This window comes from Balaenoptera musculus, chromosome 10, assembly GCF_009873245.2.
Source record: "Balaenoptera musculus isolate JJ_BM4_2016_0621 chromosome 10, mBalMus1.pri.v3, whole genome shotgun sequence".
Classification (NCBI taxonomy): domain Eukaryota; kingdom Metazoa; phylum Chordata; class Mammalia; order Artiodactyla; family Balaenopteridae; genus Balaenoptera; species Balaenoptera musculus.
Genome location: NC_045794.1, coordinates 11,778,552 through 11,795,896, shown reverse-complemented (window position 1 = coordinate 11,795,896; position 17,345 = coordinate 11,778,552). Strand labels below are relative to the sequence as shown.

The 17,345-nt window shown below is 35.5% G+C and overlaps 1 protein-coding gene across 3 annotated transcripts in view; it reads right to left on the bottom strand.

The window, feature by feature from the left end:
* Positions 1 to 619: 619 nt before the first annotated feature.
* The window catches only part of LOC118901982 (activating transcription factor 7 interacting protein), a 117,108-nt gene continuing 100,382 nt past the window's right edge, over positions 620 to 17,345 (bottom strand). For all 3 annotated transcript variants that reach the window (XM_036865822.1, XM_036865821.1, XM_036865823.1), the window contains exons 11-15: positions 11,805 to 11,883; positions 10,068 to 10,223; positions 7,557 to 7,739; positions 5,808 to 5,920; positions 620 to 4,620 (exon numbers count right to left, since the gene is read on the bottom strand). In XM_036865822.1, the coding sequence (XP_036721717.1) occupies positions 4,198 to 4,620; positions 5,808 to 5,920; positions 7,557 to 7,739; positions 10,068 to 10,223; positions 11,805 to 11,883 (954 nt within the window). In that variant the 3' untranslated portion in view covers positions 620 to 4,197. The remainder of the gene's footprint in view (positions 4,621 to 5,807; positions 5,921 to 7,556; positions 7,740 to 10,067; positions 10,224 to 11,804; positions 11,884 to 17,345) is intronic.

Below are 17,345 nucleotides of genomic sequence, written 5' to 3'. Positions count from 1 at the left end.
ACAGGATGTTAAAAACCCAGTAGTTTATTTCAAAGTATAAATTTCAGGCTTGCTGAACAAAATCCCACTACAGTTAACACTTACACAGACAACACTCTACTGTACATTGAAAAAAAAAACCCCACAAAAACCTTCAAAACCTAATAAAAATAGGGCAACTTGCTATAGCCCAGTTTCTATTAGACATTAGGAAGGTCTTACATTGTCTTATTATTTACACTTTCAACTGCAATAAAGAAAAATCAGGATGCAAGTTTACTACAAAGGAATTATTTTTATATTTAACTTTGAAATGGTTGATAAAACACTAAAGCCAGGATTTCCCAAAAGGTGTTTGATTGCCCAGTTACCTTATTTACAAACAAAATTTTTTTAAAAGATGGCAATTAAGTATAAATGATGGGTATTAACTGACTCTACAAATTAAAAAAAATGAAAAACTTACTTAGCACGATAAAATAATTTGACCAGAAGACAAAGCATGTGTTTGTATCATCCTATTCCTCCCCACTGGCTGGCTCAAGGGGGATAAGTTTCAGGAATTGGATAAACCTGCCGCACTAACAAAACACCTTATAGGAATTGTTCTAATCTTTTTTTTTTTTTTTTTGTCCCAAAATTTTAGAAAAGGGGAGGAGGCATCATTTGCCCAGTAAATAGTAAGGCAGGCAGAATCATACATTGGTTTTAGATAAGAGTTATTTTCAATAATCTAAGACTGGGACATGGTTTTTCTGGAAATTAAAACAGGCCAATGATAAAGCTAAAGTAATGAATAAATCATAGGATACTGAAATAGCCCAAGAAGGAAAGTCCCAGAGAACACTTGGAAGTGTTTGCCGTAACCTACTGTGCTAAGATCACAGTGTATAGAAGTGAGAGAGGAGGATACCAGAGGCATTATTTTGTTAATCTTGTACAGTACTGGAAAATTCGCAGAACAAGACAAAAATGTATGTAGTATTAACACCTTGCTGCATAAATGATCATTTTGAAAACGTAAGCAAAAGAGCAAACAAAAAAAACCTACATTAACACTTAATCCAATAGCGCAAAAGAACAGTATGGTGTGGCCCGCTAAGGAGTTCTGCTGACAGATGGTCCTAAGATTCCAGGCTCCTTGCTTTAGGTCATTTTTTTCAATTAAACCTTTCATTTACTATCTGGCAATGGGGGTCAGGAGAGTGGGGAACACCTCTCTGTGAGGCAAATGGTATCCCAATAAATACTTCTCAAGGAAGAAAGCGCTACTCTTCACTTCTCTCATAAACTTCTACTGTGTTAAACAGCACACAGTTTTCTGCATATTTTAAAAAGTGAGTCCAGAGAAATAGAAGGATATAGTTACCTCATAAAGTTACCTGTTAACAACAGATGTCTTTGTATGTAATTTATAAATTTACTGGCAAGAACGTAATTTTAAAATGTGAGGCTTACACTTAAAACAGGGTGAAGATTACTCTGACAAAGTGCAAAGTAGAGAGTAACAAACATCACAATTACCTTTAAATGTCATATAAACATCCTATATTTCAGGTTGAAGTATCAGAAGTTTCCAGGATTTCCAATAAGGCAATACTTACACAAGTATTGTCAGGCTAAAAAGGTAGCAAACTTGCATTCCCAAAATGGGATTATCAAGCTTGTTTATAACACTCTGTGAAAAGATATTGTGAAATAAAAAAAGGTACCATGGAGTGTGAACTGCTATTAAAAAAATCTGTAACCAGTAGCTATTTCTAGTTGAGTCCTCCATTCTCTGTCCCCAAAGAAGCAAACCAAACAAAAAGAAAGCACTCCTCAACATTAAAACCTGCCCCAAATAAAAGCCTAGAGTTCTAGCCTAGCACCCATCAGTAACTCCAATATAGCTGTTGCCTATAAATCCCATGGCAGGCTAACTGAAGGAGACCATCTTGTAATATCTTTTCCCTCAAATAATCACAATTTCTCTTTGTACCTTCCCTCCACCACCTGTAATAAACAGTTTTATTTTACTGTAGAAAATCTATTTTTAGGGTTACTATTTAAGTATTTTTTTTCTCTGACAGAAATGACACAATATAGGCTAAAATAACATTTTCCTTCTACTGGGCTTTCTTCACCTGATTATATAATGCTATGAAAACTTTAAAAAAAAAAAAAAGGATTAGTGAATATAAATAAACGTTCACCAAGGGAACCTTTCTAGGCTAGGTAAGCAAATTATTATCAAGTGACCACAAAACCGGTCAATAAAGAACAGTTTTGAACGTGGGCTTTCTATTCTGTAGACAGGAATGATCTTGAACACATAACACTGCAACCATTGCAGGTAAAAACATATATACATGCAGATATAAGATAGGTGCTCACACACATCTAGAAGATCATCAATTTCTCCCTTTAAAATTTTTCATTGGCATGACATTGGCAACTTCTTTACCATCATCATTAGTCCTAGAATGAGTAACGTCTACATAGTTGGTTGGCAAATACGATTAGTGGAAACTTTAATTCTCAATGTGGTCTCATTTTCTGAAAGCAAAAGGAAGATTTTGGATTTACTTTTGGCAAATTACAATCTGTAGGCTTTCTTCAGCATCAATCAAACTTCACACCCAACATGACAGTACACTGACTGGTAAAAGTCTCTGAAGAGTTTCTTTACAACAAGAATGCTTCCTTATTACAAGCCATCGAAGTTGCAAACAAAGCAGCATTAATATTGAAGCCATAGCTCCCACTTATAATTCCAGGAAAAATTAATGACTAACTTATTTAAGAAGGTAGGAGTATGAATTCAAATATGATATGGGAAGATGAGTTGAAAATTTGTTTCACAAACTCCACAAATTCCTTTCCAAGTATGGCCAACCACACTCTCACCCCCACCAAATTACACCAGCTCTCCTGTCTTAAGCTATCAACACTCAAACACGTACCTGATACCACGTATAGCTGGCATTCATAATGAAAATCCATGACCTAAGCTGAACTTGATTAAAACTTTGAAAAAGAACAGAGATGCACAGAAGTTATATCTAATTGTTACATTAAATGACTCCAAAGGATATACTCTAAAATCCTATCCAAAGCTGACATACGATAAATCAAGACAAAACTTAGCACCATCAAAACAAAGTTAAAAGATTAAGACAGGAAGAATGATAGGAGAATAAAGAAGAAATGGAGCTTTCCCTTTGATAGTTTACTCACTGTATTTTGTGAATTTTACTATTTACTTCCTTTGAAAGAATACTATGCTTTGGGTGATAAGGTAAACTAGAATTGCTTTCATCATCTCTAAAACCTTGTGCAACATAGATACCAAAATATATTTGAAGGAAAATTTTCTTACACAACGTGGTCCAAAAATAAAAAGTATTTATATTCTTGGAAGAAAAGAGCAAGTCAAATTTTTGGAGTGAAATGTAGTGATGTCACTGATGAGACTATTTATAAAAGGCTTGGTCTAAAATTTACTTGAGGGAGATGTGCTACGTTTGGGGGAGATAAAGGAGAAATGAGGGTGAAAGGCTGTCAGGGAAGAGTAAATAATAATGGACAAATGGCCCTGTTTACTTTTGTCGTTAATCTTTAAGGCACAAAATAAATGGAAAAACCAGATTAGAAAAGAGAGGGCCCATTGCAGATCTTTTTCATCTAACTGACAACCCAGAAGAGACAAAAGAAAAGATGAACAGATCCTTTCCTGTGTTCAAATTAACCTATTTTATACTATTTAACCAATTTGCTTTTTATTTTTTCTTTGGGTTCCATTTAGATTCAGTTTAAATCATTTATCCATGAACCTACAGATCTCTGAGAAGCAGAATCATGCCAGATACATACCTCAAATCCTTTGATCTACTTACTTCACACTGGAAGAGAGGTAAATTTGAGAATGAAAATGGGAGATTCCACTGCAATAAACATATAAATACAGAAAAGCACAAACACCCACACATATACCCCAGCCTCAAAACTAAAGCAAGGTGCACATTTACATTTCAAAACCCTGAAGCTTGAATTGTTCAGGAAAAGATTCTGCTTTATGGGCTGAGTTTATTCTGATTATAAACCAATGTAGTGTATATACACATCTGTCCAAGAAGTCTTGCACAGTGTGGATTTTACAATGGGTATCATGCACAAGATTAAAGCGAGACCCAAAAGTGGAACTTTTGAAAGAGGAAGAGATAAAGGCTCCAAGGTTTAACTGCTCTGGGAAGAAGAGATCACATCCGTTGACTGAGGATCACAGAAAGGTCCAAAACGTCCATAAATATCCTTGGCTCGTACTGCAAAGTAGTATTTGCTGCCAGATACAAACTGGGTGAGAGTGCATGCCATGGGCAAGGGAAGTGCCTTTACTTCTCCAATCTTCTTCCACTGTGAGGGCACAGTGGCACTGGGTTCCTCATGGTAAGCATACAGATGGTAGCTGTCAACGGCGGCACAGCTTCTATCCACCTCAAGGACACTCCAGGACAGCACAATGCCGTTTTGACTCTGCACCCGGGCTAACTTCAAGTGTGGCTTCTGAGGCGGCGATGTGCTGGCAGCCTCCGGGGGCAGGCGCTGCGGCTGCGGGGCTTCTGGTAAGGGCGCCGGGTGCACAGGGCGTGAGGGGGGCTCCTAGAGGAAGAAGAGGCACGCCGGTTTATAATGGCCACAAAGAGGGCCGCTGCTGAGGGCAGAGCACAGCATCCTAGAGACCATTTAGATAGAGGGGCTTCACCTTACACCAAGGACCCTAGGAGACACCAGACCCCATGCCATTTCTGGCAAGTTCTAGTTGATGATTTGTAACCAGTCACACCCCGCACGATGAGAGCTAAGGTTCCTCCCACTCTACGTTCGAGGTCTAAAATACTGTTTTCCTTGGGAAACAAAAGCCCTTGCTGATGGAACATCATCTTGATAAAAACTGAAATAAGCATCTACTTCTAACAAAATAATTTATGATTTGATGATCTACACTACAGATACTTATTTTAATATAACATTTTTAAGTAACATGTGTGGCAGTCTATCATGTAAAATTGAGTATCAACTCTACTTTCATTTTCAAACTGTTTTTCCATATAAAGACAGCAGCGTATTCTTATAAGTAAGCACATTTAACACTGAATGTATATTCTGTTCTTGGTCAGTTCTTGGTCAGCACGAAAAAGGTGACATTTATATTGGACTGTGAAAGACAGAATTTAGAAATGTAGAAATAGTCATGGACCTTTCTGCCAGTAGGTAAAAGCATGAGCAAGGGCATGAGGATAGGCAAGTGAGGGGATTTATGGGCAAAAACAAGTATTAACTTTTATCTAGATATTGGGTATGTGAAGAACACATTTGGAAAGGTAAGTTAAGGCCAGATGACGAAAATGTATGAGGTATGACCTTGGGCTGGTTACTCAACCACTCTGTACATTAGCTGCCATACCTATAATAAAGGTATTAAATAAAAACTGAAGTTAGAACATGAAAAGATACTTTTTTAAATATCCTTTTTAATACTCAAAAGTGCTCTTTTTAATTTAACCATGCGTTTAAAATGGTCTATTTCACTCTGCATGCCCCAGATGTGGGCTCTTTTTATACACTGTCCACCACCACAAGCAAACTCAATAATCCTCAACCATCATTCCCTACAAACATTTGCTCACAATGCTAAGGTCTATTTTCTTCAATAAACTTCTGCTGGAGACACAGAAGACCTGTCATTTCCTTTTGACATAACCAGTTTAAAGAAAAAAGTGCCAACTGCAATGCTACTTGACGGCTGTGCAGGTGAGAACTTTGTGAAACCAGGCGTCCGCGCTTACGGCGTGCACTTGCGGCGGCCGGTGATGCACCGTGAGGTGAGGTCCTGCTGACCCCAGGGTTAATCCATTGTTTACAACGTATGCAGTTGCTTGAGGCACTCGAACTGTAACACCTATAAAAGAAAATTCAGTGACAAGATTAGAATTCTATTCCAAATTTGGTAGAACACTGAATTAAACATTTAAAGTCAGTAAAGTGATGTTTTTAAAATTCAAAAGGGAAAATATTTCTCTTCTTCCTATAAGGCTACACTCAGCTAAAGTATTATTTGAGCGCGAGGATAAAGAAATTCTCACATATGCGAGCTACCAAAATAAAATCCACCTCTGTGAACTTTTCCTCAAGTAGCCACTGGAGGATATATGCTACCCACGTGAGAGAGAAAATCAAGAAAGAGGAAAACAGGAGACACAGTGAACAGGAGATCCAGCACAGGAGAGAAGTAAATGCAGTCCCTACCAAAAGGACTATAACGAAAAATCCTAGAACACTGCAACACTGGAGGTAGACACGTGCAAGGCACACAGGTCAGAAAGGAGCAGTGTGACTCTCAAGACAGAAGACGGGAAGCTATCTTCACAAAGATCTCTGCTGCCTCCAGGACCGGCAAGTTAGCCTTGCCTTGTGTGAATGAGGTTCCTCTTTCTTTCCATGCCCTGCTGATCAGCTGAGGATACTCATTTCATCCAACAGAAAACTCTTCTGGCGTACATCAGGGCAACAAAAGCAGAAGATTTAGAAGCCACCCATGCCTCAACCACATTCCTGCCATATATTCAGTACTGCCATGTACCCTGACTGGGGTGAGCCCAGTTTCCCAGAATTCATTCATGACACTGTTGACTGATTTCCCCAGAGAAAGCTCTTGTAAACTTGAGAAAGCTGAAGCCAGAATGTGAACCAGAGACTCTGCTTAGTTTATTTTCTCCTAGAAGCCATCACCTAATAATGGCATTACTGAAGTTTCTTTAAACAGCTGGATTTGCCCTTGCTATTAAATTTTGCAAAACTAAATATTTTTAGTGATACCTATATAGATTGCAAAACCATACAGAAAAACAGAAAGTAAGTAAGGATGATGGTTACCTCTGATGGAAAGGGAGAGGGATGCAATTAAGGGCGGGCATATAGTAGACTTCTGGATACTGATAAAGCTCTATTTCTTAGGCTGGTGGGGAGTTCATACATGGTTCATTTTGCCATTTTTCTTTAAACTTTAAATACATCTTTTACAGAAACTTGTTTGTATGATATATTTTACTACTAAAAAAAATATATATATATATATTTTCCATTTATATACACATACATATACATATGGAAATTACAAGTTACCTTGAACATTTTCCCATCTTTTATTTCTCAGCCACTTCCCACACCTTTAAGACTCTCTCATTGGAGGCTATCCTTTACCATTATCTCCATCTGGGCTAAGTCACAATTGATCATTCCCACTTTAACTAGGCAAGGTGTCTCTTAATAGAGTATAGACCAACATCAAATAGGGTACTGTGATAGTACAGGCCATAAATAATTAAATTGAAGACAACACCCAGAACACATATCATATAATATACAAGTCCAATTTTTCTGGTTAACTCTCCTAAGGGAAGAAAAATGAATTAATAATAGTTTTAATATGATATTCAGCACTTTTTGCTAAATCTAATGTCAATATAAGCTACTCCAACTAAGTGCTAAAGAACTACATGTAACTTGGAGCCATATACAGGCAAAGAGTCTCTTACTATTTTGGGGATTGACCTGCCGAACAGCAGGAGCCTGCATAACAGTTCCTCGCAGGGGAGCCTGAGCTGGTGGTGCGGGGAGAGTTGTATAAACCACTTGATGGTTTGCAGGAGCTCTTGGTACAGGGAGCCTCGTGGTCACCTGAGTTACTGGACGATGCGTTACATTCACGGTGGTTGGAGCTAATGAAAAGCAGAAAAATGTATTAAAAATGCAGTAAATTCTATGCTAAGTAAACAGTATTAAATGATAATTAACTTTATATAAAATCTGATTTACTATAATAAAGAGAAATAGAGACAAGAGTCTCCTTTTGTAATCGTGAAAGGTAAGAATGATAGGGCCAATGAAAATTAATATTATTACAATCCAAGCTTCAGAAGAAAAGAGTACCTCAACCAGGTCCAATGCCCTTCCTACTCTAGTTTAACTAGATAAATAAGCAAGTGAAGATGAAGAAAGGGTTTAGACCTTGAGAGTATGATCTTATAGGAGTGATTTAAAAGAGTAAATTTTCCCTTCCTCAGTGTTAAATTATTCTTAGCAGAGTGGAACTTTTGGCCCTCCAGGCCTTCTACCGATGGGTATAAATCCAAGAGAGTAACTCCGTGTTCCCACAGTTCCAAAAAACTGGCTATTATAATTGACATTTTCTTCAGATGAGCCAAACCATCTCTTACTCAAAACAATAAAACACCCATTAAAATACAGGCTTCTTCCTAATTAGGCATTCCTCCTAATTTATGTTCCAGAGAGCATTAATGCCTTGAGTAATATTAACACATATTTATCAAAATATGAGTCCTAAATGTTCACTGACAGCATGGAAGTACAGTAATGATTTCAGGAGTTAACAGTTTCTTGTTAATAACTCTCTGAATTAGAATTACATTTTACAAATGACCACATATTAACTATATAATAAAAATCAATAATAAATATACTTTCATATGGAAAAATGTGCTCTATAATAAAATAAATATGGAGGTAAACACTGGATATAATAAAGATAAAGAGACTGCTTGGTCTTTACATATCCTAACTTTCAACGTGAGTCTTTCGAAAGAGGAAAAAAGTAAAGTATACAAGGAGGAATACTTATCTCTTCATCTCCTTATTCTCCATTTTACTATCTATATTGTTCATGAGTTTGCATAATGACATTTCCTTCTAAATTATCTAAATTAGGTGACTGTCATTTTAATTTATTTCACTGGATCAAATTCCATGTGAGCTCAATGTATACCTTAATGAGAAGAGTGCTTATATAAGCATTCTGCAGATAAATCTCTTAAGCAATAGGCTATTTTCTGAAGAAGACAACCTGTCTTGATTGGCTTCCAAACAGATTAGGAGATACAGGCTACATCTTGAAAATGTCTGATTTATAGCTTCTTGAGAGGTAGCAGGTAAAATATTAGTGGTTATCTTCTGACAGTAGTGTTAGGCCAGTTAACACTATTTCAGAGGTGGAGAGAAGGGGTTAGATTCTCGATATATTTTATAGTCAGAGCAGGGAAGATTTGCTGAGTACGGGTGTCAGAGGGAAAGAAGAGAGTCAAGGATGAGGCAGGTCTCTTAAAAAAAAAAAAAACTATTTCTAGTTAAGAATCATGTAAAAATTCTTGTTTGATCAGTCAATTATAACTTCTTGGTTATAATCAGAAAGAATCATTACACTCATCCCTTCCAGAGAAACTATATTCATTTCTGCTGTTTACAGTGGCAGATGACAAAGACATATATAATTGAACTCTTCTTTATAACTATTCTGTATCAGTGCTGCTACTTAAGACTGTCCACGAAATTAAGTCATACTGCATTCAAAAACATACACTGCCTTCAAAATAACAATGAGGACTATTCTTAATTTTCTGTCTAATCTTTTTTTAAAATAGTTTATAGTTTTTATAACTTATTACTAACATAATTAGGGTTAAAATCCAGTTCATCTCAAGGGAATGAGAAGACAAGCCACAGACTGGGACAAAATATCTGCAAAAGACATATTTGATAAAGGACTATTATCCAAAACATACAGAGAACTCCTAAAACTCAACAATAAGAAAATGAACCACCCGATTAAAAAGTGGACAAAGAATCTGAACAGACACCTCACTAAAGAAGATAACAGATGGCAAACAAGCACACGAAAAGATACTCAATATAACATGTCATTGGGGAGATGCAAATCAAATACCAATGAGATTCCACTACACCTATTAGAATGGTGAAAATCTAAAACACTGACAATACCAAATGCTGGATGTGGAGCAAGAGTTCCTCACACTCATTGCTGGCAGAAACGCAAAATGGTACAGCCACTCTGGAAGACACTTTGGCAGTGTCTCTCAAAACCAAACACATTCTTCCCGTACGATCCAGCAATCACGCTCATTGGTATTTACCTAAATGAGCTAATTTTCTGTCTAATCTTTCCACTCAATTTCATAGTCATATTTCACTGCAGGCAAAACTAAAGTTTCAGCTCAGTGATTCAGCACATTTACCTGTAGGTAGTAAGTGTATGGTTGTCTGAGATGGTCCACTTGTTGGCACCCCAGATGGCTGAAGAGGCGGTGCTGGCTGGATGGGTTGCAATGGTCGAGATATAGGCTGAGAAGAGCTCATGGTTGACACAGGAGTGTGATTTATCTTTTTAGGGTCTGTTAATTAAAAGTGAGACAATATGATTATTGATAGAAAAAAATTAGAAATACAAGTTCATCCTTGCCATTCAGTCACATTTACCCCTAAGAGAACAATTACTTTGTATTTTAATTAAGTGCACTTTTGCCAATTTGAAAACCAAGTCAGGATCTTAAACAATTCACTGTTGGCTCTATCACAGATTCTAATTCACATTTAAAGAAAACACAGTTTAACTTTTTTTTTTTTTAAATGCAAGAATCCTACTTCTAACTCAATACAACAAATTTAAGGCTTTAGCAACTGCTACTTTAATACTTGAGTGTTGATGAAGAACAATGCACTTTAGATGGGAGAATTTAAGTAACACTCAGTGGTGGGGCAATGGAGAGAGGCTCCAAGAGGCAGAGGTGATAGAAAGGGAGCTGGCAAGAGCATTGATAACAAACTTTGCTTACTTTACTTTTTTATCTAGAACCAGCCCTACCTGTGTCTTCTCAAAAATAATCTGTATTTATTTTTGTGCTCTAGGAAACTCTTTCCATTAAGATTTCTCTATTAAAAAAAATAGTAAAAGCAATACAGAAAATCTGAAACTTTTAAACAATAATCAGATGGGCATGAATTCAACCCTGACAAATGATGGGGAAAACCTTCCAATTTTACATCAGTTTTATACAAAAAAAAAAATTGACTTTAATGTCACATAATGAATTGTATAGCTACTTAATTTTGTTTTCCTAAAACCAACTTAACTATCTTATTCCCTAAAATGTAATTTTAAAAAATCTTTAGTTTTTAAAAAAATTTAATGTTTTTAAGGTAAAATAATTAGCACCTGATCCTATTAGATTTTCCACATGCATTATATAATTACCACCACAAAGTTTTACAAATATGTTTGTGAACAAAGTTATTCTCAAATAAGTTTGAGAAATACTTTATAGCTTGAATCATTCTTGGAGATTTACACTGTAAATTAGCATAGCAAAGGCTCGGAGAAATCTGTATTAAGGAAAAAATCCATATAATTTTAACACAGCATTTTCCAAGCATATTTAACCATGAACTTTTATTCACAGAACACCTTTAACACTGTGGAAGAATAACTGGGAATATTGGTTAATATCTAACCAATATAATTTCTAAATATTATAACTCAGAATAATATTAAGAATTCTGGGTGTGCATGGTTTTTAACATTACTTTCATTTAACATCTACATTAAAACACACACACACACACACGGAAAAAACATTTAACTTAAAGTCAAAAGACCTGGGTTTAATTTGCACTCTGAATCTATACTCAACTCTAAAATGAGCAATATAGGGTTATTGTAAGGATCAAGTGAAATAACAGATATAAAAGGAGAGGTGTTCCACAAGTCAAATATTCTCCTAGTTGCTGTTTTCCTTTATGCCTTGTTCATATACATTCAAGATTTGATTTCTATTTTTTAATTCTAATCTTAAAAACCCTCTTTCTAAAAAGGACACAAATAATGGGGTAGAGATCTGTGTTCACTGAATATAATGGATTAAGAGAGAAAAATGGTATCAAAGCATTTCTTAGTATGATTACTTATATTTAAGTACCTTGTGAAGCTCCACTCTCTTCATCATCCATTGTCAGATCAATGACCCCACCTGAATCGTTGCCTGTGGCTTTTCCACTCTGAAAAACAAAACATCCGCATTTTGCAAAGGAAACTCTGGCAGACATAATGAAAATAAAATAATACTGAGGGGAAACAAGGATAATGCATAGCCTGGTTCAATTTGGACACCTAAATGGCTTTACCTGAAGAAAGACTGTTTGTCAGATAAATGACCCAAGGATACTCATGAGCTAAATATCTGCCACATAAAAAATAACTCTGAAATCTTTTCACAATAAATTCTTTTTTTTTAAAATTACACTGTCAATTGCATAGAGCTATTAAAGTGATGATCAAGTGTTTTAAGTGATTAAATGTAAACAATTCATTTTCTTTTTTTTTTTTTTACTTTTTCTTTTTTTTTGATGTGGACCATTTTTAAAGTTTTTGCTGAGTCTGTTACAATATTGCCTCTGTTTAATGCCTCGGTTTTTGGCCCCGAGGCATGTGGGATCCCATCTCCCTGACGAGGGATTGAACCCACACCCCCCGCATTGGAAGGCAAAGTCTCAACCACTGGACTGTCAGGGAAGTCCCATACAATCCATTTTCTAACATTTAAATGTTGACCAATCCTACACTAAATTATCAACGTTAATTCACAAAAACACCAAAGGCAACTTTAAAGCCAGAATTAGGTTACATAAAATAATATATTTTTTTCCCTGAAAAATGCTGTCATATGATAGGATATGATGTGCTGTAATCAACTGCCATCTAATTTGACTGAAGTCCACCCACTGTCCAAAATCATTAGAAATGTAATTTTAAAAAATTTTAACTATAAAATAGCAACAAAAAAGGAAAGCAGTACAAAACAGACCTAAAGAGCCAAGATCTTCAAGTCAAAAAGACTGAGTGCATCTTTTAGTTCCAACACATACAAGCTATGTGAATTTATGTTAAAAGGACATTTCCTCAATTTCCAAAATTTGGATATGAAGTCTATTATAAGGATTAATCCAAATATGCATACAAAGAGCTTAACACCAGGCATGATACATGGTAACTGCTTAATAAATGCTAATCATAATTATTTTATGATATATTATATCAACTCCAAATGATTAAGGCTTTCATCTACAAAACTCCAATTTTGCAAAATTAAAGAAAATAATTCTTTGATGTTAGATATTCAGGCCAAATCCAAACACAATGATGTAATTCTAAATCCAAACACAATGATGTAAATCTAAATCTAAATTCTAAATCTAAATTCTAAATCTAAACACTTATAAACCTTTCTTTGATAATGACTTCAGAGAAAATGACTTGTTTACAAACATCACAAATCTGAAAAATTCAAAATGAAAAGTTCTTAACAAACCCTTGAAGAATGTAACAGAATCCACTTGCTACAACAGATCTAAAGGTCCATTTTTCAAAATAAGGTCCACTTTTTTTTTTTTTTTTTTTTTTTTTAATTTTTATTTATTTATTTATTTTTGGCTGTGTTGGGTCTTCGTTTCCGTGCGAGGGCTTTCTCTAGTTGCGGCAAGCGGGGGCCACTCTTCATCGCGGTGCGCGGGCCTCTCACTATCGCGGCCTCTCTTGTTGCGGAGCACAGGCTCCAGACGCGCAGGCTCAGTAATTGTGGCTCACGGGCCTAGTTGCTCCGCGGCATGTGGGATCTTCCCAGACCAGGGCTCGAACCCGCGTCCCCTGCATTGGCAGGCAGATTCTCAACCACTGTGCCACCAGGGAAGCCCAAAATAAGGTCCACTTTTAAAATTAAGCTTTAAATTCATAAAAAATTACTAGACAAACACGCAAACACCAGTAAAGTAGAACCCAACTAAAAACAAAAGATGGTCAATAAAAATAACTCCAAGTGGAGCCAGGTGTTGAATTCAGCAGACTTCAAAGCATCTGTTAAAAATATGCTCAAAGAATTACTAGAACAAATAATCCTAAAATTTATATGGAATCACAAAAAACCCAGAATTGCCAAAGCAATTCTGAGGGAAAAAAACAAAGCTGGAGGCCTAACACTCCCAACTTCAGACAATAAACAAAGCTACAGTAATCAAAACAGCATAGTATTGGCATAAAAACAGACATATGGATCAATGGATCAGAATAGAGAGCCCACAAATAAACCCACACACCTACGATCAATTAATCTTTGACAAAGGAAGCAAGAATGATACAATGGAGAAAAGACAGTCTCTTCAGTAAGTGACGTTGGGAAAGCTGGACGGCCACATGTAAATCAATGAAGATAGAACACTCCCTCACACCATACACAAAAGTAAACTAAAAATAGCTTAAAGACTTAAATATAAGACATGACACCATAAAACTCCTAGACAAGAACATGGGCAAAACATTCTCTGACATAAATCATAGCAATGTTTTCTTAGGTCAGTCTCCCAAGGCAACAGAAATAAAAGCAAAAATAACCAAATAGGATCTAAAGAAACTCATAAGCTTTTGCACAGCAAAGGAAACCATAAACAAAACGAAAAGACAACCTTCGGACTGGGAGAAAATATCTGCAAACGATATGACTGACAAGGGCTTAATTTCCAAATTATACAAACAGCTTATACAACTCAATAAACTAAAAAACCAACAACCCAATCAAATGATGGGTAGAAGACTTAAATAGACATATCTCCAAAGAAGACATACAGATGGCCAATAGGCACATGAAAAGATGCTCAACATCGTTAATTACCAGAGAAATGCAAATCAAAACTACAATGAGGTATCACCTCAAACTGGTAAGAATGGCCATCATTGAAATGTCTACAAACAGTAAATGCTGGAGAGGGTATGGAGAAAAGGGAACTCTCCTGCACTGTTGGTGGGAATGTAAATTGGTGCAACTGCTATGGAGAAAAATAAAGAGGCTCCTTAAAAAACTGAAAACAGAGTTGCCACATGATCCGGCCATCCCGTTCCTGGGCATAGATCTGGAGAAAACTCTAATTCAAAAAGATACATGCACCCCAATGTTCACAGCAGCACTATTTACAATAGCCAAGACACGGAAGCAACCTAAATGCCCACTGACAGATAACTGGATAAAGAAGATGTGGGAGATTTATATATATATATATATATATATACACACATACACACACACTCATATATACATATACATACATACATATAATGGAATACTACTCAGCCATAAAGAAGAGTGAAATATTGCCATTTGCAGCAACTTGGATGGACCTAGAGATTATCATACTAAGGGAAGTAAGTCAGACAGAAAGACAAATATATGATATCACTTACATGTGGAATCTAAAATATGATACAAATTGACTTATTTAAGAAACAGAAAGAGACTCACAGACATAGAAAACAAACTTATGCTTACCAAAGGGGAAAAGGGGGGGAGGGATAAATTAGGAGTTTGGGATTAGCAGATACAAACTACTATATATAAAACAGATAAACAACAAGGTCCTACTGTATAGCACAGGGAACTATATTCAGTATCTTGCAATAACCTATAATAAAAAAGAATATATACATATGTCTAACTGAATCACTTTGCTATACACCAGAATCTAACACAACATTGTAAATCAACTATACTTCCATTTTTAAAAAATGAAAAAAATATATGTCAAAGAATTAAAGGAAAATACGATATTAACAACTGTGCAAATAAGAAATCTCAAAAGTAGAAAATGAAAAATACAGGAAGAAACAGAAAAATTAAGATAGAATATTAAAAAATCAACACAAAATAAAAGTAGGAAAAAAGTACTCAGAAACAAAAAAATAGATGACATATTTTTTAAATTACAGAACAGCAGACCTAAATTCAACCATATCAATGACTATACTATCTAAATGGAATGAAATTTCCTATCAAAATTAGGGATTGTCAGATGAAATAATATATCAAGAAATCATGAAATAACTAGTTTTCTTCTCCTAGATACTCACTTTAAATACAAATACACAAACACTAAAAAAAGCAAGCATAAAAAAACTGTTGTAATCACATTAATGTTAGACAACATATAAAGAGGTAAACCTTATAACGATAAAAGAGTCAATTTGTCTATTTCTTTTATTGTTTTTCACTCATGTTTTGATGCTCTATTATAAGGTGCATATTTTTCTATAATGTATAATCTATAATAGGAAGAGAAGATCTATAATCAATGATCTAATCTACATTATATTTTTATTTACCATAACCTGACTGATAAAATTCATCTATAATCACATACTACAGGTAGTTTCCTGGTTACATTTTCTTCTTGAGAAATAAAACTGAATTATTTCTATAACTATTAACAGCAATTATAAGACAGTCATGATAGCTGGCACTATTCCCGTCAGGCTCTGTGCTAAGTGTTTTATCAGTACATTCATTAACAAATTTAATCTTTACAATAATCCTGAGGTTGAGACCAGCATTAGCCATATTTTATAAGTAAGAAATCAAGGTGTTAGATAACTTATTCAAGGCTTACACATTATTAAGTGACAGGAGCCACTGTCTGACTCTAGAGCTTATTATTTCTATGCCACTAGGTGCAAATTTATATATCTTCACATTTTTTCTGCCATCAATTCTGAGAAAACGTATGTAATCAGAGACATTACATGCCTATATCTGCATTTACACATATTACAGAATTACTCAAGTTGAAACTATTAAAAAAATCTTAGTTCTGTCAAATAAGTTTTAATACTAAGAATCTATTTTATTAAAAAGTTACTTAATCATGTGTCCTTCCCCCAAATGAGACCACTCTCATTAAGTGAACACTAAGAAAATTTCAAGAAAGCAAAGATACTGGCTTTGTAGGTTTTTTGGGTTTTTTTGTTTTTTTTTAACTGAAACAAATAACAAGAACATATTTGAAATGCAATAACTAGAACATATTTGAAAGGCTAGAGTAGGGCACTTCAAAAATTACAAAGGAAGTTATTAATACAGAAGACCTGGTTGTTCACTCCACACACATCTCTCCAAGGGGACCTGGGAGCTACAGTCAGGCTTGGTTGGCTACCAGGAACGTGACCCTTAGAAAGTTTACATTAATAAATGATAATTTTCTTATGTACACCTTAAACAGTGTCATACTGGCTTATCAGGATTGATCTGCACAAACATCAAGTCTGACGATGCACACCTGGTTTCATTGTTGGAGTCCTGAGTTTTGACTGCCATGGCTGGTTACAAAGAAAGACGCAGCTGTATAGTCAGCTCAGACCCTGATACTCAGTCAGGCTTCCTGGGCAAAGACTATTGGCTCATGTCCCTGCACTTAATAACCACAGAGACAGCACATCCTGTGCAGGCTGGATAGGAGAGAATATGGAAGCCTCAGCCTGACTGCACTTAATCCCATTTGATGCATATTTTTTTCCTGCTGTTTTTTGCTCTCTACCTTTTGCTGTGATAAACCATAACCATGAGTATAACCTGTCACAGGTCTTATGAGTCCTTATAGCAAATCAACAAAATTGAGGCTGATCTTGAGTCCCTCAAAAAAGTAAT